General features: G+C 41.1%; 2 protein-coding genes across 4 annotated transcripts in view; one reads left to right on the forward strand and one right to left on the reverse strand.

Annotated features, from left to right (window-relative positions):
• HIGD1B (HIG1 hypoxia inducible domain family member 1B) overlaps window positions 1-2,437 on the forward strand; it is a 167,799-nt gene extending 165,362 nt beyond the window's left edge. Inside the window, exon 5 of one of the 2 annotated variants that reach the window (XM_073683217.1) lies at window positions 1,588-2,437. In XM_073683217.1, the coding sequence (XP_073539318.1) occupies window positions 1,588-1,661 (74 nt within the window). In that variant the 3' untranslated portion in view covers window positions 1,662-2,437. The remainder of the gene's footprint in view (window positions 1-1,587) is intronic. The other variant, XM_073683216.1, reaches the window with a different exon arrangement.
• Window positions 2,162-24,624, reverse strand: EFTUD2 (elongation factor Tu GTP binding domain containing 2). Of its 2 annotated transcripts, none has more exons than XM_073683205.1 (28): window positions 24,474-24,624; window positions 21,452-21,573; window positions 19,232-19,397; window positions 19,044-19,122; window positions 18,886-18,961; window positions 18,715-18,780; window positions 18,376-18,411; window positions 18,194-18,284; window positions 15,852-15,934; window positions 15,513-15,679; window positions 15,313-15,437; window positions 12,982-13,045; window positions 12,808-12,898; window positions 12,584-12,719; window positions 12,263-12,390; window positions 8,656-8,849; window positions 8,446-8,557; window positions 8,170-8,310; window positions 7,936-8,037; window positions 7,727-7,809; window positions 7,527-7,613; window positions 7,233-7,359; window positions 6,158-6,245; window positions 5,947-6,065; window positions 4,573-4,667; window positions 4,329-4,482; window positions 4,126-4,233; window positions 2,162-2,504 (listed from the first exon to the last, which is right to left on the reverse strand). In XM_073683205.1, the coding sequence occupies exons 2-28, from the start codon at window positions 21,560-21,562 to the stop codon at window positions 2,409-2,411; spliced, it is 2,925 nt and encodes a 974-aa protein (XP_073539306.1). In that variant the 5' UTR covers window positions 21,563-21,573; window positions 24,474-24,624; the 3' UTR covers window positions 2,162-2,408. The 2 variants fall into 2 exon arrangements, with proteins under 2 accessions (XP_073539306.1, XP_073539305.1); XM_073683204.1 differs by having other exon boundaries at window positions 24,396-24,551.
• Between the last annotated feature and the right edge of the window lie 44 nt (window positions 24,625-24,668).

A 24,668-nucleotide genomic window follows, 5' to 3' on the forward strand; every position in this document is an offset into this window, starting at 1 on the left:
GAGGGATAAACAGTTGTGGCCGAAAATATTGGAGCACTTCATAGATGTGTTCATCCGTGTGACACGTACCGGCGCCTGGAAATTATCGGTAGAGTTATAGTATGGGAGAAGAATAAACAGTTGTGGCCGTAAATATTGGAGCAGTCCATAGGGGGTCCGTGTGTCATCACATGAGACATTTTGCGGCCCGTGCAGCGGATAAAAACCGGACATGTCAACGTGTTTTGCCCACGGACAAACGGTCTATGGAAACACACTGACGTGTGCACAGCGTGTCTCAGTGTCTCCAGTACGTGTGGAAACGGTCACCACACGTACCGGACACACTGACGTGTGAAAGCGGCCTAAGGCTAAGCTGCTGGTCAAAACTGTGCCCTCTAAGGAGATGCATGCAAAGGCAGTTCTGTCTCTGCAGGGGCACTGAAGCAGGCTAGATCTAGCGATCATGGTAGCTCTATTGCAAAAAGCTTGCCTAGAAAACTGATTACCTCTGATATTCTACAGTCCTGGCTGATAACCTAGGAACAGATGCAGTAAACTATAAACTTTAAAAATCCCTATGTTCTCGAGAACAGAGACTATTTATAATGGGAGGTTAATTGCAAAGTCGCTTGTTTTTTTCAAGCACTTTACAATTTTACCCATTTATCAAGGTGAGACATCTGCTTTAATTTCTCCAGTGATGACGCTGCCACTTCATAGACAGCTTCTTGTTATATTGTTGGGATTGTCCAAAGTGAATAACTCTCTAAAATAAACAAGGAAAAATCTATATCTTTGTACCGTGTTAGCCAGTAGATAGAAAAATATTTAGATTTGAGAGTCCTCAGTGGTTGATACCTTTTAATGGCTAACTGAAAAGATGGTAACAAATTGCAAGCTTTCGGGACTACTCAGCTCTCTTAATCAGGCATAGAATAACACAAAATCTGAAGAGTCACATATTTATACACAATAGGGCACAGAAATAATGCACCAGATGAGACAAGTGACATGAAACAGAACTTTGAGTATGGTAGAGGGATAAACAGTTGTGGCCAAAAATATTGGAGCAGTTCATAGATGTGTTCATCTGTGTGACATGTACCGGCGCCTGGAAATTCGTGGTACAGTTAGCGCTGTTCCCAAGCGCCGGGTGCTGAACGCTGCCCTCATCATTGTCCCCTGCCGGTTGCATGGATTTATATAGTGTGACCAAGTGGTCAAGCACTTTCCAAGTGATGCTAAAATCGCTTGGAAAAGCGCTTGATAACCCGCATGCAGAAATGCATGCAAGAACAGTTGATAAACGCTTCTACCTGGTGGGAAAAACGCATGTAAAAACCGCATGCGTTTTTCCTGCCAGGGAGAAGCGTAAAAAATATGCAGCATTTCTGCATCGTGGGCACATAGCCTTAGACACCTGTGATGTAGAAGCACATGGTGCCCCAAATTCAGTTTGGCATCTGTTAGTGACACAGTATAGTTCTAAAAGCCCTTTCTTTTTGGGATATCCTTATTGTTTAGTCATCAAATAGAGTGGTAATAACACATCTTACACTGTGATAAGTGCAACCTATGCATTTAACTTTGTCTTTATTTCAACAGGAACTACATATGCCATGTACAAGGAATACAGGGAGAAAAAGGCAACTGAAAAAGAAGCTGCAAAGGCAAAATGAAAGAGTCTACCAAGGAACAAAGTAATCTGTGTAAAGACCAATCAGGCCGTCTTACACCTACCTATATTTTGCCTTATAGCTTAACATCTAGATTATGATGTATATTGTCCGCCACCACTTTTTATCCCATATACAATTTATCTGTAATGACACAGGACCTATAGATCCTTCCCCAGAAAGAAACTGCTGACCAAGCAGAAAAACAGAGTAATCAGACTGGGTCGGCTGTAATGCCTTCATAGAAGCAGAATGATTGTACCAAAATATGTAATAAAAACAAAAATAGAATTTCTGTACAAAAACAGAAAACTTGTGATGATTGTTAGATTGTTTGTTCAACTGCTTAGCTTATGACATTATTATTACAGGTAATTCCCTTACATCATTCACATATATAGTTCCTGTTCATCTGTATGGCACCAAGCCCAGAGGTTGGTAGATGTCGAGCAATGCCACCAGACATGAACAAAAAGGACCAATTAAAAAAGGAACAGAGAATATAGTAGACAGATGTAAAAGTTTATTAAAAAATAATCATTATGTACACAACGAGATTAACGCTTACTGGGTCTTTTTAGATTTTCTACAGCACAAGAGCTCAGGATGAAGAGAATTTTCACTGTGATACACATTGGGCCAAAAACAATGGCTCATTATTCAAAAAATGCACAGACCCATCCTGATACCATACAGGTGGCAAGGTGTTAAGCCGACTGATGAAACTTAGGGCATGGCCCCCTATTGAGTTCACATAGGGTAGTTCAGTACCACATCCTGTTTGGCCAACTCCAACAACATAGGGTCGTCGAAAAACTTGCTGATGCTTACATCTTCACTTAGACCCTGCAACAAAGCAAAAGGTTACTTATAGCAATGGAAAATACATTTTTTTTTTATTTCACGTGGGCACTCACTTTGCACCATCTCCACATATCCATACCGGTCAGCATCATGATGGCACAAAATAGAATTAGACTTACTGGTAGTTCAATTTCTAGGAACCCTCTACGACAGCACGGGTAATCCTGTGGTGCTGTTGTGGAGGGTGACTAGAGAAAGATGCATTTCTATAAACCCATAAAATGTGCTACTTCAGGGAATCTGAAAAGCCACTTGTACTATTTAAAGCATTTTGGGGATTATAGTAAAAGACATACTCACCTTACCATTCCCCCACCAGTCCCATTTTGGTGCTTCCAGTTGCCACCAGTCTCTGTATTTCCTACTCAGGTGATGATCTCTGGTAAAAGGACATGTACCTGCAGCAGCTTATCACTCGCTGAACTGAAGCAGATCATTATAGTTGGTGCAGGAAATACAGAGACAAGGAAAAACTGGAAGTATCTGAACGTACGTATTACTATAATTTTATATAAGCAGTTTCCCATTTTTTTTTTCTGGTTGGAAAACCCCTGTACATTACAAGTGCTGGTCTATGACTAGTTTAGTAGTTTTTCTGAAAAGAAATCTCTAAATTTATCATAAGACTACCGTAGATATTGGCATCAATGTAGTCCACAGTAGAATATACAGTGTCTTGAAAAAGTATTCATACCCCGTGAACATTTCAATCTTTTTTCACGTTACATCCACAAACTTAAATGGATTTTGTGTGATATATAAGCACAAAGTAACAAATAGTTGTGAAGTGTAAAGGAAATGATACATGGCTTTCTAATTATTTAACAAATATAAATATGAAAATTGTGATATGCATTTGTATTCAGGCCCTCTGAGTCAATACTTTGTAGGACTACCTTTTGCTATAATTATCGATGATGGATTGAATAGTGCTCCGTGACATGTTCAGAGCTTTGGCTATTTTTTTTTAACCTAACCTGGCTTTACTCTTCACAACTTTATCCCTGACCTGTTTGGGGGGTTCCTTGGTTTTTATGATGTCGTTTGATCCCTATGTTCTCAAACAAACCTACGTGGCCTTCACAGAACAGCTGTAGTTATAGTGAGAATAAATTATACACAGGTGGACTCAATTTACTAAATAGGTGACTCCTGGAGACAATTGGTCACTCAGGATTTTATTTAGGGGTATCAGACTACAGGAGGCTGAATACAAATGCACATGACTATTTTCAGATTTCTATTTTTAAAATAATTAGAAAACGATGTATCGTTTTTACTTTACACTTCACGAATACTTGCTACTTTGTGTTGGTATATCAGATAAAGTCCCAATAAAATACATTTAAGTTTGTGGGTGTAATGTGGAAAAGTTTACAGGGTATGAATACTTTTTCGACGCACTAGAAGTCAGAGTGAATTTTTTTTAAGGAGTATTCTAGCCTAAGCAAGTCATCCTCGGGACCCTACTGTTGAAATCCCAGTAATTACTAGAATAAAGGGGCAGTCACGCTTTGTAGAGCACCATGAGTTACAACATATCAAATGTAATGTATAAAAACAACAATTAGACAAATTATAAATAAGTGCATCTGCAACACACCTTCCTACGTCTCGTTTTGATCATAAATTCTCGGGCAAGGTGAGGTGCTGGTTGAGGCTCCAGTGGTCGTATAATGATGCTTTTGTCCAAAGGGTCTCCTGGCACAATCTACAAAGAATTGAAGAAATTCCAATGCAATGATTGATAGGAAAGATAAGAGTTATCCACTAATAATGCTTCAGACCCTTGAGTCCCATTTGTACCTGCCAGTGATGAAAGACAGATAAGGAGAAAGCCTGTCCTTGTGTGTGAGTGCGCAGATCTGTCTCAAAGCCAAATGAGTCAATTGCTGGGATGAACGCTTTGATGGTATAGAGCGGTGATCCGGGAATAGGAGCATCTTGCGTGACATGGCCTCTGCATGACAGAAAGAAACGTGTTACTGACTATTATTAGGTAGAAAATTATTTACCAGCCAGGTATAAAGAATCATAAGTGATCACCAACCTCCTTCTGGCCAGAACAGTGTACACCGCAGACACACAGTCCGCAGGAGCTTGCACTTCTACAAAGTAATATGGTTCCATGAGACGTGGAGTGGCCTGGAAGTCATAAAGCAGGGTTGTTAACAGATCATAAAACATCGGCATAAAGAAAGCTGTACTGTACCTGGCATTTACATATGTGCACAAAGCACCAGTTTGAAGGGAACCTGTCACCAGGTTTTTCCCCATATAAAGTAGGGCCAGCACCCGGAAGCCCTATGTGATAGTATATTAGAGTGCGCTCTCCATAAAACAAAAAGTGGCTTTTATTATACTCACCTATGGTTCGATGGGCGCCGCTGGTCTTGATCCGGCGCCTCCTCTCTTCTTCGCTTCATGTGAATGATGCATTCTATGTCACCACACAATGTCCTCAGCATCATGCTCCTGCGCTCTACTTTGCTCGGCAGGGTAGAGAAGTGCGCCTGCGCAGGAGCGCAATACTAAGGACACTGGATGACGTAGAACGCATCATCCACATGTAGCAAGAAGGCATCGGATCAAGATCAGCAGCGCCCATCGGACCGGACCGCCCCATAGGCGAGTATAAAAAAAAGTTATTGTTTGTTTTATGGAGAGTGCATTGGGGACATATAGACAGAATTCTAGTATGCCATAACATAGGGCTTACAGGTGCTGGCCCTACGTTATATGGGAAAAACCCAGAGACAAGTTTCCTTAAAATTATTTTCTATTAGGGGTTGTCTCATAGAATTGATGATAAATATATAACTCCTCAGGGCCCGGCTGTTGAGACCCCCCCTCATCCCAAGAATGAGGGGCCTAAAGCAGTGTGTGAATGAAGCGGTAGTCAGCACATTTGACCACCACTAATAGAGAGTAAATGAAAGTGGTCGCAAGTGCTCACTAGCAGTCCACTCACAAAGGGGGCTTTGGGGACCTTGTTCTTGTGATAGGTGGGGGTTATCATGGTTGGGGATCCCAGTGATCATACATTTGTAACTTATCCTGTGGATAGGGGATATATTTTGTTTATGGCACAATGCGGTCAGGGCAAACTATCAATTAGTGGCCAATGTTACAAGGAGCTGTCCATCAGCAGAATCTGTGCTAACATTACATCATTACTTGTTAATTGTCATTTGTTTTGTGAGAATGTGGACTAGGTTCTCATTAATTCACTCAGTTTTGGCTCATTTCCAGCTGAATGAGTTTTGCTCCGTTCCTTCATGCACAATTGAAAACCCTGTAAAGCATTTACAATACATAGAATGGTGCACAGGATTGCCAGAGAAAGATTGCAACCTCTCAAGCAATCTAACAAAAGAGTTACCAAAAACAAATTGTATGACAGTAACAATACTAACAACCTTACCATGAGGAAAGCGGAGTATACTACTCTGCGGGCTGTGGGAATAATCTGCCCTCCTCCCCGATGCAATGGCTCCTGAGCAATCACTGCATCCAGGATTTTAAACTTCACATTTCTAATCACTAAATGAAAAAGAAATAAATATGAGACACCGGAAACCATTACAGACAAGACAAGGTTTGCTCTTAGCATGCCATTAGTGAAAAGTACTTACACTCATCGCACAGAGGGCCCTCCCTGGTCCCCCACTGAAATCCCTGTACAATGCTGTCCTTCACAGAGCTCAGCAAAGCTTTATCCACCTATAACACAAAAAAAGGTTATAAAGAAAAGTGCTGGGAATGGATGATCTGTTATTAGATCCAGGAATGGAGCATGCAATAAAAGGAATAGTTGGTGCTAATTTAAAAAAAAAAATAAATTTGCATCTTAGAGTTTCCTGATATAACAATTAGTCAGACCATGAAATATTAGTAAACTGTGGAACATATAGCGGAGGGCCTGTGAGCATGGTGAATGAGACAGGGATTTAAAAGGACTGTCAGCACAGAATGACTGTTCAAACCACGTACAGACGCTTGGTGCACCCTTGGTGTGTGGCCAGAGTGATAACAAGCAGGTGGTAGGGTGCACCTATCTACACCTCTGGTCTTCTTTGATTGACATCTGTGAGTTTAACGTGACGGAGGTGGATTTAAAAGTTTGGCAGTGCCAAGGGTGCACCGAGCGCTTGTACAGTCATTCTGTGCTGACAGAGTCCCTTGAAGGGGAATCTATCACCACCTCTATGTTGACCTCTCTAAGGGCAGCACAATAGTGACAAAGACTATGATTTCAGTGCTGTGTCTTATGTCTGCCTGTACTATTGGTTTTTGCGAGATTTACACTTTATTTTTTGCAGCAATCGTATCAAGCTGTGAGGAAGGAGTTGTCAATGTTCATGAGCTGAAGGCTCACCCATTGACTGACACTCTCTTTTCTATTACTGTACATAGGACAGTCTGCAACAGAAGCCGTCGGATCAGGGTTGGTACGTAGCTCATGGATAAGGACTGCTAAGCTCATGCAAACCATTCACAGGACTCCTGGCTCAACTAATGCTGGAAGTAATAAAGTTAGTATATTACAAAAGCTACACCACAGGCACATATATAATAGAAAGGCTGCTAAAATCCTTGTGTGACACTAAAAAAATTATACCATATAAGTTTAGCCCAAGGTTCTCATGTAAAAACAGACTGCTGCCTAGACTTAGTAAGTGTCAAGATCGCAACAGACCAGGCATTTACCTCAGAAGGCAATGTGTCATCTACCAAAATGTTGGGACCAGTAGTGTCTGGCCCAAAAGCCCAGATAGAACGGGCGGCTAAAAGATCCCAGTCATATTTAGTCTGGAAAAATTCTCCTAGTTTCTTCCTGTGAATAAAGAATACAAAAAATTTTTTAGAGACAATCCTAAAACCAGTCAAGTATTGGGAGAACTTTGATACAATACACCCCCTATTACAAAGATGTATAACGTATATGTCATACGCAATGTCATTCTACATAAAAGATCTGGAATATCAATCCGGGCTTTGCACCTGTTCCATGAAATCTGCACCACTTCATTTTCTATGTCTTCGGCCAGACCTTTTTCCAATGGCTCGGCAATCATTGTGATTTTATTTCTGCAGAGAAGAAGTAGTTCAAGGTAAGAATGGTGCAAGCAGTGGTTTCACCAAACTAAATGTAACAAACACATATACATTTTGGCAACTGGTGCACATAGATAGAAACTTACTTCTTGTTTGGGGTCTCAGCAAAACATTTTAGTGACGACGTTTCCACTACAGTCTCACAAAACGTGACCACGGGATCTGCCACCTGAAAAATTATAAAAGGGTTATATAAGGAAAATAACAAATAAAACTTTTGGGTATATACCAGTAAGACAAAACTCATATTTACGATGCTCACATGTCAGTGGATATAGCAAGCACCAAAACTTACCTTAATATCAATTTCTGAATACATTTTGCGGAGGTCGTGCATTACGCAGTCAAGATACAGCTCCCCAGTGCCAAGAATGACATGTTCCCCGGACTCCTCAACCTACATAAATGCAGACAATTAGTACACAAGAAGTCACTCTCATCATTTAACATTACTGGGCTTTTTTAAAACAAATCCCACTATATTTGAATAGCTGGACTTATGTACATCATGTGTAAGTAGAGATGATACCTTGGTGGTGAGAGATGGATAGCTCTTATTGACTTTCCTTAGTCCATCTAACATCTTTGGCAGTTCTGAAGGGTTAACAGGCTCCACCGCAATTTTGATGACAGATGTTGTGTTGAACTTTAATGGCCGAAAGATCTGAGCCTAGAAGATGAAATTACAATTCATAACGCATTCCTAATAAGCAGCACTAACTCTTAAACGTTTATGGACCCCTTACCTGATTAGTTGACCCTAAAACGGTATTAGGTTATAAATAGATTAATTGCCATTGTTTACCTCTTCATTGCCTCTTGGTTCTGTGATTGTAGCCGTTTTCACTATAGGCTGATCCACACCCTCAATTAGGACCCAGTTGCCGGCTGGCACTCTGTTCACTTCAATATGATACCTACAAGGAACAGAAAACCAAGTTAATCAGGACAAAAAGCTCAATTTACAATAACTAGATATCAGTAGCTAGTGATATGTTTAGAAAATACCACTTACCTGGCCACGGACACCCAAAGTCTTCCTACAGTGCAAATCTGGGAATCTTCTTCATCTTCTAAAGTATAATTTTCACCCAGGACCTTAACAGGCTGCCCTGCGTGAATGGTCCCACTCAGCACCCGACCAAAAGCGTGGAACTGCACTCCATCATCTGTGCTGTACATCTTGGTTGTATGACACATCAATGGACCCTTTAAAGAGACAACCACCAACAATAGTAATGTCTGACAGACAGCAACTATGTCGCTCTGCTGACACAAAAGATATAAATCATCAAACTATGCCACTTGCAAAGGGTACCGCTAGGACCGTATCTGTAAACCATATGAACATGTAATAATTGTGTAGTAATGGTGGGGCTGCTAATAAACACACACATTAAGAAAGAAAAGTGGTGGAATTATAGAAGTCACAGAATGGAAAGGTATGTTACTGATATGCAAATGATGAAAAAATGGCAATAAAATTTTCAAAACATCCCGATTCATTCAGTATGAGAAATCCTGCACTTAACCACATTGCTAGCAGCCAAGGTGTGTATCAATGATTTTGTGAGGAATGTTCTGCCACACCGAATGTGGCAAATCATCAAGATCCTCTGCTGGCAGCTGCCTTTGCAACAAGGCCGCATGTTTATCCTGCTACTGTGAGCAGCCTGTGTGTCCTAAACAGGCTACTATGGCCTGCAATGCCTCCATACTTGTCTCCCATAGAGCACATCTGAAACGTCATTGGTCGGCGATTGCAAAATGAACTGCCAACAGCGGATCTAGATGATTTGCCAAAGTGCATTCAGCATGGCAAAACATTCCTCAGATGACCATTAATAACCTCACTAATAACAGCCAAGACGTGTAAGTGTGGGGATTTCTGTGAGGCGCCCACACTTTATACTGAATAAATTGAGATGTTTTGAAAATTGAGTTTCTACTTTTATCATTTGCATATCACTAACACGTCTATTCATCCTGTGATTTCTTTAATTTCATGACTTTTCCTTCTTGGTGTTACAACTTCATTGTTCATTTGGAAATCAAGGTCCCAGAGTCTGGAGGAAGGGTGAAGAGGCTCACAATCCAAGCTGCTTGAGATCTAGTGTGAAGTTTCCACAATCAGTGATGGTTTGAGGAGCCATGTCATCTGCTGGTGTAGGTCCACTGTGTTTTATCAAGACCAAAGTCAGCGCAGCCGTCTACCAGGAAATTTTAGAACACTTCATGCTTCCCTCTGCCGACAAGCTTTTTGGAGATGGAAATTTCATTCTCCAACAGGACTTGGCACCTGTCCACACTGCCAAAAGTACCAATACCTGGTTTAAAAACAACAGTATCACTGTGCTTGATTGGCCAGCAAACTCATCTGACCTTAACCCCATAGAGAATCTATGGGATATTGTCAAGAGGAAGATGAGAGACACCAGACCCAACAATGCAGACAAGCTGAAGGCTGCTATCAAAGCAACCTGGGCTTCCATAACACCTCCGCAGTGCCACAGGCTGATCACCTCCATGCCACGCCACATTGATGCAGTAATTGATGCAAAAGGAGCCTGACCAAGTATTGAGTGCATTTACTGAACATACATTTTAGTAGGCCAACATTTCGGGTTTTAAAAACATTTTCAAGCTGGTGTTATAAAGTATTCTAATTTACTGAGATAATGACTTGTGTTTTCATTGGCTGTAAGCCATAATAATCAACATTAACAGAAATAAACACTTGAAATAGATCTCTCTGTTTGTAATGACTCTATATGAGTTTCACTTTTTGTATTGAACTGAATTAAATTAACTTTTTGATGATATTCTAATTTAGTTAGAAACACACACATATAATACACACACACACATATATATATATATATTATATAAATACAGTTATATGAAAAAGTTTGGGCACCCCTATTAATCTTAAGCTTAATGTTTTTTAAAAATTGGTGTTTTTGCAACAGCTATTTCAGTTTGATATATGTAATAACTGTTGGACACAGTAATTTTTCTGCCTTGAAATGAGGTTTATTGTACTAACAGAAAATGTGCAATCTGCATTCAAACAAAATTTGACAGGTGCATAAGTATGGGCACCCTTATTTTCTTGTTTTAAATACTCCTACCTACTTTTTACTGACTTACTAAAGCTCTTTTTTTGGTTTTGTAACCTCATTGAGCTTTGAACTTCATAGCCAGGTGTATGCAATCATGAGAAAAGCTACTTAAAGTGGCCACTTGCAAGTTGTTCTCCTGTTTGAATCTCCTCTGAAGAGTGGCATCATGGGCTCCTCAAAACAACTGTCAAATGATCTGAAAACAAAGATTATTCAACATAGTTGTTCAGGGGAAGGATACAAAAAGCTGTCTCAGAGATTTAACCTGTCAGTTTCCACTGTGAGGAACTTAGTAAGGAAATGGAAGAACACAGGGACAGTTCTTGTTAAGGCCAGAAGTGGCAGGCCAAGAAAAACATCAGAAAGGCAGAGAAGAAGAATGGTGAGATCAGTCAAGGACAATCCTCAGACCACCTCCAGAGAGCTGCAGCATCAACTTGCTGCAGATGGTGTCACTGTGCATCGGTCAACTATACAACGCACTTTGCACAAGGAGAAGCTGTATGGGAGAGTGATGCGAAAGAAGCCATTTCTGCAAGCAAGCCACAAACAGAGTCGGCTGAGGTATGCAAAAGCACATTTGGAGAAGCCAATTTCTTTTTGGAAGAAGGTCCTGTGGACTGATGAAACCAAGATTGAGTTGTTTGGTCATACAAAAAGGCGTTATGCATGGCGGCAAAAAAAACACAGCATTCCAAGAAAAACACTTGCTACCCACAGTAAAATTTGGTGGAGGTTCCATCATGCTTTGGGGCTGTGTGGCCAATGCCGGCACCGGGAATCTTGTTAAAGTTGAGGGACGCATGGATTCCACTCAGTATCAGCAGATTCTTGACAATAATGTTCAAGAATCAGTGATAAAGTTGAAGTTACGCAGGGGATGGATCTTTCAGCAAGACAATGATCCAAAACACCGCTCCAAATCTACTCAGGCATTCATGCAGAGGAACAATTACAATGTTCTGGAATGGCCATCCCAGTCCCCAGACCTGAATATCATTGAACATCTGTGGGATCATTTGAAGAGGGCTGTTCATGCTCGGCGACCATCAAACTTAACTGAACTGGAATTGTTTTGTAAAGAGGAATGGTCAAAAATACCTTCATCCAGGATCCAGGAACTCATTAAAAGCTACAGGAAGCGACTAGAGGCTGTTATTTTTGCAAAAGGAGGATCTACTAAATATTAATGTCACTTTTCTGGTGAGGTGCCCATACTTATGCACCTGTCAAATTTTGTTTGAATGCAGATTGCACATTTTCTGTTAGTACAATAAACCTCATTTCAAGGCAGAAACATTACTGTGTCCAACAGTTATTACATACTCGTATATCAAACTGAAATAGCTGTTGCAAAAACACCAATTTTTAAAAAACATTAAGCTTAAGATTAATAGGGGTGCCCAGACTTTTTCATATAACTGTATATTATACATACACACATATACATACATATATGAATATTTTCTATATTAAACACAATAATGAAGATGTACACACTTCAGGATCACACTGGCTCATTTCCTCTCCTAGTTCAGAATCGACGCCTCCGGTATACGTGTGTTCAATTTTGGCTCTCGCACCAGCCTTTGGAGATGGAATGTGCTGAACACACATATCCACAAAACCTGCAAAATGAGAGCATGATAAGGAATGGATTACACATAATTTTACATCAGAACAAAATGTCAGGAGCACTACACACAAATCAGCTTAATTAAATACGCTACCTGTCTATAGCTGCTTTTAGATTGGCTTCTTATACACAGCATCCATGTACAAAGTACAGACAGTAAATCTATACACAGAGCAATGTGTTACCTGTGAATTCCCCGAAGAAGCGATTGCACACAAGCCTCAGCAGTGGCCGGATATTAAGCTTTAGTTCCTCCTTCGTGAGATGAATTCCTAATTCTTCCAGTGTCAGGGGCAGGGAAGTATCCACATCCCCAACAACCTATAAATGCGTAAAAAAAAAACCATGATTAACTAGTGACAAGCCTTCTGCAGAATAACATATCTCAGATACAAAAAGCAATGCTGACCTGAGCCAAGATCTTATACAAAGGCTCCAAGATGAACTCCACAAAACTTCGCTGAGAGCTGCTTGTTGGTGCTTTCTTGGTAAATTTACGGCTGGAAAAAGTGACAGGAGTTAACTCTATACTTGCTATAATGCTCTTGCCCAATTTCCAACATCTAATTCAAGAAGAACTTACGTTTTTGGATTGAAGTAGATGTCACCCCACAACCGCTTGGCAAACTCCTGATAGTTGATATCACCTACAGATTAGAGGATGTAAGACTATAAAACATTGTTGTCTGACTTTACCAAAGTTACACAACACTAATATATTCACAGGATACTGCCACTTTTAATTCCAAAGTTATCATCTCATAGAATTGTCCTTTCTGGAGCAGTCAGAAGCCAACCTTAGATGCAATCATAGCATTTTACTATTGCACTTTTGCAGCTTTCCAGTAGAGGTCGCCAGTTCCAAAAGAAAATCCATAATGGAATATTTCAGAAATCACTAACCCTAATAGGAAATGGAGAATAGAGCACCCTCCAGAAAGATAGGCTGGAAACACAATATTGTCCAAAAATCTGATTGGTCAGGTGTAAACCAAACTCAGTATTACTTTAGACATGTAAGGCTGACTGACAGACTCTAAGGATGGAATTGCTAGACATTCTGTATAAAACTGTTGAGATGCCCCTAATGAAACTTAACTTATAGCACTCATTTTTTTAATTTCTGAGATTGGTAATATGAAGATGGATTCTGATATACAGTACAGACCAAAAGTTTGGACACAACTTCTCATTTAAAGATTTTTCTGTATTTTCATGACTATGAAAATTGTACATTCACACTGAAGACATCAAAACTATGAATTAACACATGTGGAATTATATACTTAACAAAAAAGTGTGAAACAACTGAAAATATGTCTTATATTCTAGGTTCTTCAAAGTAGCCACCTTTTGCTTTGATGACTGCTTTGCATACTCTTGGCATTCTCTTGATGAGCTTCAAGAGGTAGTCACCGGGAATGGTCTTCCAACAATCTTGAAGGAGTTCCCAGAGATGCTTAGCACTTGTTGGCCCTTTAGCCTTCACTCTGCGGTCCAGCTCACCCCAAACCATCTCGATTGGGTTCAGGTCTGGTGACTGTGGAGGCCAGGTCATCTGGCGTAGCCCCCCCATCACTCACCTTCTTGGTCAAATAGCCCTTACACAGCCTGGAGGTGTGTTTGGGGTCATTGTCCTGTTGAAAAATAAATGATGGTCCAACTAAGCGCAAACCGGATGGAATAGCATGTCGCTGCAAGATGCTGTGGTAGCCATGCTGGTTCAGTATGCCTTCAATTTTGAATAAATCCCCAACAGTGTCACCAGCAAAGCACCCCACACCATCACACCACCTCCTCCATGCTTCACGGTGGGAACCAGGCATGTAGAGTCCATCCGTTCACCTTTTCTGCGTCTCACAAAGACACGGTGGTTGGAGCCAAAGATCTCAGATTTGGACTCATCAGACCAAAGCACAGATTTCCACTGATCTAATGTCCATTCCTTGTGTTCTTTAGCCCAAACAAGTCTCTTCTGCTTGTTGCCTGTCCTTAGCAGTGGTTTCCTAGCAGCTATTTTACCATGAAGGCCTGCTGCACAGTCTCCTCTTAACAGTTGTTGTAGAGATGTGTCTGCTGCTAGAACTCTGTGTGGCATTGACCTGGTCTCTAATCTGAGCTGCTGTTAACCTGCGATTTCTGAGGCTGGTGACTCGGATAAACTTATCCTCAGAAGCAGAGGTGACTCTTGGTCTTCTTTTCCTGGGGCGGTCCTCATGTGAGCCAGTTTCTTTGTAGCGCTTGATGGTTTTTGCAACTGCACTTGGGGACACTTTCAAAGTTTTCCCAATTTTTCGGACTGACTGACCTTCATTTCTTAAAGTAATGATGGCCACTCGTTTTTCTTTACTTAGCTGCTTTTTTCTTGCCATAATACAAATTCTAACAGTCTATTCAGTGGGACTATCTGCTGTGTATCCACCTGACTTCAGCACAACCCAACTGATGGTCCCAACCCCATTTATAAGGCAAGAAATCCCACTTATTAAACCTGACAGGGCACACCTGTGAAGTGAAAACCATTTCCGGTGACTACCTCTTGAAGCTCATCAAGAGAATGCCAAGAGTGTGCAAAGCAGTCATCAAAGCAAAAGGTGGCTACTTTGAAGAACCTAGAATATAAGACATATTTTCAGTTGTTTCACACTTTTTTGTTAAGTATATAATTCCACATGTGTTAATTCATAGTTTTGATGCCTTCAGTGTGAATGTACAATTTTCATAGTCATGAAAATACAGAAAAATCTTTAAAATGAGAAGGTGTGTCCAAACTTTTGGTCTGTACTGTACGTGCAATCAAATACAAGAGGACATATGGGGAGGTATATATAGCCAATACCCACATATTTTCTGGAACCTTGAAAAATCTAAATAATCCAGTAATCTATTCTATAATACCAAATCTTTAATTTACCATATGTGTCTGCGTAGATCTTCGCAAACGAGCCCAGCGTGAAGCAGATGCTATACTGAGAACTAGCAAAGCAGACGTTGCCCAGGAGGGGGGATAAAACCAGGTTCTCATCTGTAGAATACATGCTGCAGAGACATAGAGGATCGTTACTGCTCTGCCAGAAGCTGCATCATATACTACTAAACAAACCTCCCCTGTACCTGAGCAATCCATTAACTTCATCCACAATGTGTCTCAGCTTGTAATAAGCATCTGTGGGGGGCAACTTAAGCTCCAGAATTAACCGATCTATTTTGTTAATGCAAACAGTGACGGCTAAACGTTCCTGCACGGCGTGTTTGATCAGCCGCTCTGTGTTCAACATTACCTGGTAGGAAAAAATATAGAAGATAAGAGAAACCCAAGAACATAAGAATGCAATTAAAGTGACACTTAAAATAAATGAGAGACGAAGACAAATAATGGCTCTATCTGGCCATTTCCGCTACCTCTGACCCATTAGCAATATATTTTTGCAAAACGCTAACTTAAAACCTTACCCCTTCAGCTGCATCGATGAACAACACAATGCCATCGGATATCCGAAAGCCAGCTGTGACCTCGTCAGAGAAGTTTACGTGACCTGCAAAATGATTAGATGAGTTACACTGAAGTGAAGCCAAAAATGTGACGCATGCATGTGGCAATATAAAGAAAGAAAAAGGGGAAGCATGAGACAGCACCAACCATCATACACAAACTACATACAGATGGCTTTAACACAGCCGTTGATGCCTGCATGGTCTGCTCTACCATGAGATACGTGGAGAGAAATACGGAAAGGGGTGCTCCCTGTGTAACACCGCAGGCAATATGTAGGGGTGAGATGGATGGCCGATCGCTTAACTGAACAAGCTGTGCACGGCACAACTTCATGGAAGAGAGATATACACTGTGTTCAGAATTATTAGGCAAATGAGTATTTTGATCACATGATACTTTTTATACATGTTGTCCTACTCCAAGCTGCATAGGCTTGAGAGCCAACTACCAATTAAGTAAATCTGGTGATGTGCATCTCAGTAATGAGGAGGGGTGTTGACTAATGACATCAACACCCTATATAAGGTGTGCTTAATTATTAGGCAACTTCCTTTCCTTTGGCAAAATGGGTCAGAAGAGAGTTTTGATGGGCTCTGAAAAGTGCAAAATTGTGAGATGTCTTGCAGAGGGATGCAGCAGTCTTGAAATTTCCAAACTTTTGAAGCGTGATCACCGAAAAATCAAGCGTTTCATGGCAAATAGCCAACAGGGTGGCAAGAAGTGTGTTTGCCAATAAAGGCGCAAAATAACTGTCCATGAATTGAGGAAAATCAAGCGTGAAGCTGCCAAGATGCCATTCGCCACCAGTTTTGCCATATTTCAGAGCTGCAACGTTACTGGAGTATTAAAAAGCACAAGGTGTGCGATACTCAGGGACATGGCCAAGGTAAGGAAGGCTGAAAAACCACCACCTTTGAAAAAGAAACATAAGATAAAATGTCAAGAATGGGCCAAGAAATATCTTAAGACGGATTTTTCAAAAGTTTTATGGACTGATGAAATGGGAGTGACTCTTGATGGGCCAGAGGCTGGATCAGTAAAGGGCAGAGAGCTCCACTCCGACTCAGACGCCAGCAAGGTGGAGGTGGGGTACTGGTATGGGCTGGTATCATCAAAGAAGAACTTGTGGGACCTTTTTGGGTTGAGGATGGAGTGAAGCTCACCTCCCAGACCTACTGCCAGTTTCTGGAAGACAACTTCTTCAAGCAGTGGTACAGGAAGAAGTCGGCATCATTCAAGAAAAACATGATTTTCATACAGGACAATGCTCCATCACATGCATCCAACTACTCCACAGCGTGGCTGGCCAGTAAAGGTCTAAAAGAAGAAAAAAATAATGACATGGCCCCCTTGTTCACCTGATCTGAACCCCATAGAGAACCTGTGGTCGATCATAAAATGTGAGATCTACAAGGAGGGAAAACAGTACACCTCTCGGAACAGTGTCTGGGAGGCTGTGGTGGCTGCTGCACGCAATGTTGTTCGAAAACAGATCAAGCGACTGACAGAATCTATGGGTGGAAGGCTGTTGAGTGTCATCATAAAGAAAGGTGGCTATATTGATCACTAATTTTTTGGGTTTTTGTTTTTGCATGTCAGAAATGTTTATTTCTACATTTTGTGCACTGATATTGGCTTACCTGGTGAAAATAAACTAGTGAGATGGGATTGTATTTGGTTTTTATTAAGTTGCCTAATAATTCTGCACAGTAATAGTTACCTGCACAAACAGATATCCTCCTAAGATAGCCAAATCTAAAAAAAACCCACTCCAACTTCCAAAAATATTAAGCTTGGATATTTATGAGTCTTTTGGGTTGATTGAGAACATAGTTGTTGATCAATAATAAAAATAATCCTCTAAAATACAACTTGCCTAATAATTCGGCACACAGTGTGTATTCCAAACGTGGCCGCTGATCCTGCCGCTGTGCTTGCACCAATCGGATAGAGGACATGCAGTGGATCCTGGGCGCTGCCGCTGACAAAGGTGATTCGAGGCAGTAAGTATAAAAAACTCATTTTTTTGCAACATGTTTCGGAGTAGGATCTACTCGTTTCTCAGATACCTGAGGTAAGTGTAAAACCTACTCTGAAACGTGTTGCAATAAACTGGGAGGTTTTTTTTATACTTACCACCTCGAATCACATTTGTCAGCGGCAGCGCCCGGGATCCACTGCACTCCTCTTTCCTTTACTACTATGAGATATAGCAGTGCCAGGCTATAAAATAGCCCCAGCTCTCCATCACCACTACCCCATCTAATCTATATAATCTCCTCCACCTGATCTTCCATACCTGGAGTATCCATTACATTAAACAGATAGGATTTCTCCTTGGTGTCAGGAAGTACGATGGTCACAGGTGTGCTTTTCATACCAACGCCTCTCTGGAAGCAGAATGGAATGCAAATTTACAGATAGATAAGAAACTTAATTCTGTATGTAACATGATGTCACATGTGCCTTGTGGTCACTTACCTCCTGTTCTGTGAAGAGGATGTCAGTGTAGCAAAGCTGAAAAGAGAACATAAATCAAGAAGGAGTGGACACTAGAAGAAAGTGATGTTAAATAAAAGACTAGGAAGGTTTATGAGAATGACAGAAAAGATCAAATAGGAGCAATTAATCACAGCCACTGAAGGGGGGGGGGTGTACACTTGTTTTTGGGTCCAATATTATAACACATTTCCCATACTTTTGCAATTAGGAGTATTTGGGGTGATTGAGCCTCATGTTTGTGACAGAGTGCAGTGAATTGCTTGTATTAATGTAGTTGCACCACTGATGTGAAAAGTACAGGCAAATACATCTACTTACATCCTGGTCATGACGTTTCCGGATCTCTGGATGCGTTTGTTCAATCAGACAGTCCACGAAACATGTCTGTGGATAAATGTCGAAAGAGAACGATCAGTATAACATATATGCCATAAAAAGCAGGGTGATATACTGTATAATTATATATATATATATAAAAAGGACATTCACCTTTCCATGATGAAGGTGCCCACAAAGTGTCACATTCCGAATGAGCTCGGGATTGTCCATGAGATCGGCCAAAAAACTGTAAGAAATGGAAGTATAAATGAAAGGAATGAAATCTGCCTTTAATCCAGAAAACGGAGGCTGATGTGAAATATACTCACTCCATGGCATACACTGTGGTGGGAAGCCCTTGTTCCATCATCGAGAATTTTTTTGCTTTCACAGGTTTAATAATAGGTTCTGTAAAAGTAGAGAACACAGTCTATAACTAGCTACCAAGACAAAGCCTCGCCAGTATTATACAAGCCTCACAGATGATCTGTCACCTTATACAAGATGTTCCTCTCACCTGTCAGCGGCTGTGTGTCTTCCTCCTGCACAATAGTCTCCACCTCGGGCCCATACACTTCCTCAGCAGTGGGGTAATACTTCTTGTCCTCATGGAGAACAACTTCCATCCCTGTACGATCCTCATCAGCATCTCCCATATATTCATCATCGTCATCATCTTCCGCCTGAGATGGAAAAGAGCAGTAAGATAGGAGAACAAATAAAGCCAAAAGGAAATGACAATTGAGGTCGACTTATCATATACGGCAGAACCACATTTTACAAATGTCACTGAGTCTTCACAGTGGGAAGAAGTCTTATAGGTTCACTGTACTATTACAACCCTTTTATTCTTTTGCGAGTTTATAAATGCATTGCAGCTCATCTATTGTAAGCCAACTATTTTGGCTACTACAGATAGATTTTTAGGAGTATCAATGAATCAATAAAACACACTAATACAGTAGTCCCCAGCTGCTGCAGTACTACAACCCTGAGCATCCAATGACAGCAGCTGCTCCCAAGATATGAGGAGACCTGTTCTGTAAAAGATGGAGACCCTTGCCCTAACTACCATATTCATAGGTAAAGCAGGAGCCATGCAACACTTGCCAGAAGTCACAAAACGAGGTCTCTGCGCCCACTAAATCAATCTGCACCATGAAGCGATCACTTGATCTACTACTAATAGGGTGTTTTTTTTGGTTTTGAGTGAATAAAGTTTGTTCATTGTATAATGTAAATCTCTGCACCTTTTTTGGTTTAAATAATCTTTATTAAAGGATTTTTACAATATAAGGGTAGGGAAATAAGAGCTTCCAATCTATAGAACATAAAATACAAATGGAATATGAATAAAAGAACATATAGATTAAGATTATATTTTAGGAACTAAACAAAATATTCCAAAATTACTTGAGTTTAAATCACACAAAATATAAGATATGACTAAGGAAGCGGAAAGAAAAAGAAAAAAGGGGGAAGGGGAAAGAGGCCTTAAGAGAGGGGAGGGGAACGAGAGGGGGTAAATATTAAAGGAAAGAAAGTGACGTCACCGCAGGTCATGGAAGCACACTGTGGGGCTGACGGGACAGCATCGCCCAGGAGGACACCGGGAGCCGCCGGAGAGGTGAGTATGAAGGTTTATTTGTTTCTTTTTACTTTTTGATTCTTTTTTTACACTGCCGCTGGCACGCGGGCTGGAAGAAGCAGGCTGCTGCACCTCCCATCCACACTGCTCTCGCTGTTTTCAGCAGAGGAGCGGTTGGATGAGAGGAGTAGCAGCCTCCTCTCCCGATCCTATTGCACCTATTGTTTTACATTAAAACGCAGCAAATGCGCATGTATAGATATTATACATGCGGGTTTGCGCCGATTCAATGCAAGTCAATAGGTGCGATTTTGCGGCGAAATTGAGCCTAAAGTGGTTGTGCAGCGGTTTGTGCCGCAATGACAATCCGCAGCGGAAATTTCCGCATCATGTGCACAGCACATGCGGATTATCATTGCTAAGCATGGTAGACCTCTTACCAAGCGATTTTAATGAGTTTCCGCGGCGATTTAAATGCAGCGGAAACGCATTAAAACAGCATTGTGTGCACTTAGCCTTAATTGGTACAGTAGTACAATGCAGTATGTGCTGTAAATGTTTTCATAATAATTTGGGAAAGTGATGAAATGTCCTATAAATGTCTGTTTTGTTCCTGATCTAAGGATTTAGGTTTTTGTTGAGATGAATCGGTGCTGCACTTTATGTACACGCTCAGTAGTGAGGCAGTGCTGTGGAGTCGGAAGTTGGAGTGTCGTGGAATTGATGTTTACCGATTCCACAGCCCTGTGAGCGCCTGTGCTTGGCTTGGCAAGCTTTTATGTGATTGCAGACAGCAGACCACGTTCTCAATAATGACATCATTTTTTTTTAAAAGGCTTATTTTCCATTTTTTAAACCCAATGAGAATATTACCAATAGCAACCATTCGAATCAATAAGTATCATCAATGTCCACTGTAGCAAGTTCAATGTCTAACTTTAGCTCAATATAATGTAGTTTCATAATAATGCCATCATTTTTAAAGGGATGGTGATTTAAATAATGACATTGCATTTATGGTAGCACCACATTACATTGCACCCATTTATAATTATGCACCTTCTGGAAGGAATAGATAATGTTCACGAAACCAAAAACAGGTAAATAGTTGTAATATTGGATCAATTATGCAGGAAACCTGTAACTTACCACATCTACATCCCTGTCATCTCTTCCCATGTCATCATCATCATCGTCATCATCAGAGTCAAGTTCAGGGCCAATATAATTACCAAACTCATCATAAGGATCGGCGTCCATGTCTGCAGATCCTGAATGTGCGCAGAAATACAACAGTCTCAATGAACTCAATGCTGAAATGTTAGTTCTCCTAAATCTATGTGAAATCTGACATTCTATTGCTCTATGCAAGTCCAAATTCACAAAGCGCAATATTTTTGTCCAGTGTGAATGGTAACGAGGGGATTAAAGGGTTATTGCCATCTCAGCCGAGACAGGAATACAAAGTACTGGCGGCTACAGACAGCGTGGCACACATGCACTCAGGTGGCCAGCACCTTGCACTTATTCCCATCTTTGAAAAGAAAATAACCTTTTAAAAGGGCTTGAATACAACGGGAAGGAAGGGGTATTCAGATTTATCCAGCTCCAAGTATAGAAACCAAAGCTGGGTCACCTGTATAATAGAATAAATCATTGCATAATGAAAAGTTCTCTAACTCTCTCATCTGAGTATCAATTTCTTCCCCTTTTTAGACCTGTTTGCTGTCAGTGACTGTATATAATATTGGTTACATTTTGTCCTGTCTTGATACAATTGTACCCTCTTGTGAACGAGACTAGTTTGTACTCACAGACTAATAGTAATGTAGTAATCTGTCAGGACAGGGAAGAGATTTATGTTGCCGATTATTCAGACTGCATAGAAACCCAATATCTGTACCTTCTGATTTCGGCAGAACTGACCATTTACAGGGGAAACCAGCCGGATTAATTTCAATGCCCAATCCCCTTGTTCTAATGGGAAATAAGTTGCCGCCAGAGTTGTCAGCCAGCAGCTTACTCCCCCTCTTTATGTAGAACACATGCATGCTCAGCTCACCTGAGAGAGTTCATATATGTGGGGGTCAGGAATGATAGCTGTCTGTGTGTTTCCAGCCTAAAGCTGGCCATAGACCTGAGATATTTAGCTGCTTATTTTAGCAGCAAGTTCTACTCATAAGCATGAACAAAAGTGACATCAGACTGACAGCAGATCTTACCAAATTTAGTAAGATCTACCAACAGGTAGATATCTCATTTGTGTTACAAGCTTAAAGCACCAATCCAGCATTTTATTTTATTTCACCTCCTCTGGCACTGATCCGGTCCTGCCATCTTGTGACCACAACTTATGACTGGCCAGAAGTTACATCACAAGCTCTCAATGCAAGTCTACGAGAGCCAAAACGAGGATCTCATAGAGTTGCATTGAAACGTGACTTCCGGCTCGCTCCAGCAAACACTGGAGCGATCCGGCAGGTCAAACTGTGGGAGATCAACTGGAGCGGTGCTGATAAAAGATGAAGACGGCGGCTGGTAAGTATAAGGGTAGGGGCAGGAAACAGCACCACTTCATCGCTGCAATAATAAAAAAAAAAAAAATGCTGGAGTAGTGCTCTAAAAGTTAATTTTACACGGGCAGATTTTTCCCCATAATACGTGCTGATTGGCTACATAACAAGTAAAGCAGCGTTCATTCAATACATAGATACTGATGATCTACGCTCAGACTGGCGGGGTTCGGACAATCCCACTTATTAGCTTTTTTTACAACTTCCCCGATGGACAAAAGTATACTGTGTAGGGTGAGCTGGAACATCTCTGCTCCATTTACTGTGTAGTGGCTGTTCTTAGGTACTGTAGCTCAGCTAATATTAAAGCAAATAAGAACTGAGCTGAGGTACCCAAGAATGGTCAATGACACCATGAACGAAGCAGTGATGTTCCTGCTTCCTACATTGTTTCCATCTGGGCACTCAAGCAGCTCACAGGTGATCAGTAGGAGTACCGGACCCCCACCAATCTAATAATGATGAGATCACCTAAGGATAGGCCAACAACATCTAAATATTGGACAACCCATTTGAAGGAAATCTGTCAGCATGGTTTCACAACTATAAATATGAGCATGTAGCTCTTTCAAAGACAAGTCGAGCAATACCTTTACATGGTCAGTCTGCTCCTCAGAAATCAGTATTTGGATTTATATGCAAATGAGGCCTATTCCATACCCAGTTCTGTGTCGTCCTGCTAGACTGATGACTCCTTCTGCTAAACTAGCACAGCATAGAGGCTGTCAGGCAAGCAAGAGGAGGCATTGACTGGCCATGTAAAGGTATTGCTGGACTTGTCTTTGAAAGAGCTTCATGCACATAGTTAGGAGGGGATCCTGCTGACGGATTCCTTTAAGATGTATTTATATTGGCTGATGCAAACTGCATGGATACAAACAATTGTTAATACGATCATTCTGACCCCATACAGGTTACAGATTGTCGTCAACACATCCCGCTTACACAGGAAGATGTGGTGCTGACGATCAGAAAAGATGCAACTAGCTGACAAACAAGCCACATTCACACGGGCAGATCTGGAATTAGCAATATTTTGAATTCTTATTCAGCTGATGTATAACAGGCTTGGGGGTGTACATATTTATTCAACCTCTGGATGTAAACGAGGATGTTTTCATTCAATGACAGCAAGCAGGGATGTTAGAAATATTACAAAATACAGTACAAACATGCAACTACAACATTCTATTAATACACATTTACATACAACCTAATGATCGATAAGATTTATTTAATGATCTGTAAGTAGCCGATCCCCTGTGTGCTGCAGTAATTAGGGGGGTGGCGATAGTCAATGAAACCAAATGGGCAGCAAAGAAAAACACTGACCATGATGCACTATTCAAGATAAAAAAGTAGGTGTAGAACTAAAAGTCCCAGCAAACTATGGTATTAGTAGGAAGCACTTGTGTAAATAGCATGTAATGAATGGCTGTGAGCTGCACTAGTACAATGGCGGGTGGTAAGCGGTGAGGATGAGCACAGCCGCTATAGGACACATGGGCAGCACACACTACCTGCAGCTTCCCGTTCACAGCCCGGAATCACACGTTTCCAGGACGTTCTCTCCGCTCACGCAGCTCTCACACACTCACCGCCTGCGACACCGGCCAAAAAGGCCCCTGAGCGCCGACCAGTTCAATACAGGCTTCCCACCTACTGCCTGAACCAAAGTGGAGCACAAACATACCAAACGCTGTGTTTTCTCACACGCTGTGTATTCTGTCCCTTTTAGGTGCCTTGTAAGATAAATGAATTGACATAATATGAATAAAATAAAAAAAAAAAAA

Source organism: Phyllobates terribilis, unplaced genomic scaffold (assembly GCF_046119375.1).
Source record: "Phyllobates terribilis strain yellow unplaced genomic scaffold, ASM4611937v1 Scaffold_5__5_contigs__length_657084704, whole genome shotgun sequence".
In the NCBI taxonomy this organism is placed as follows: Eukaryota; Metazoa; Chordata; class Amphibia; order Anura; family Dendrobatidae; genus Phyllobates; species Phyllobates terribilis.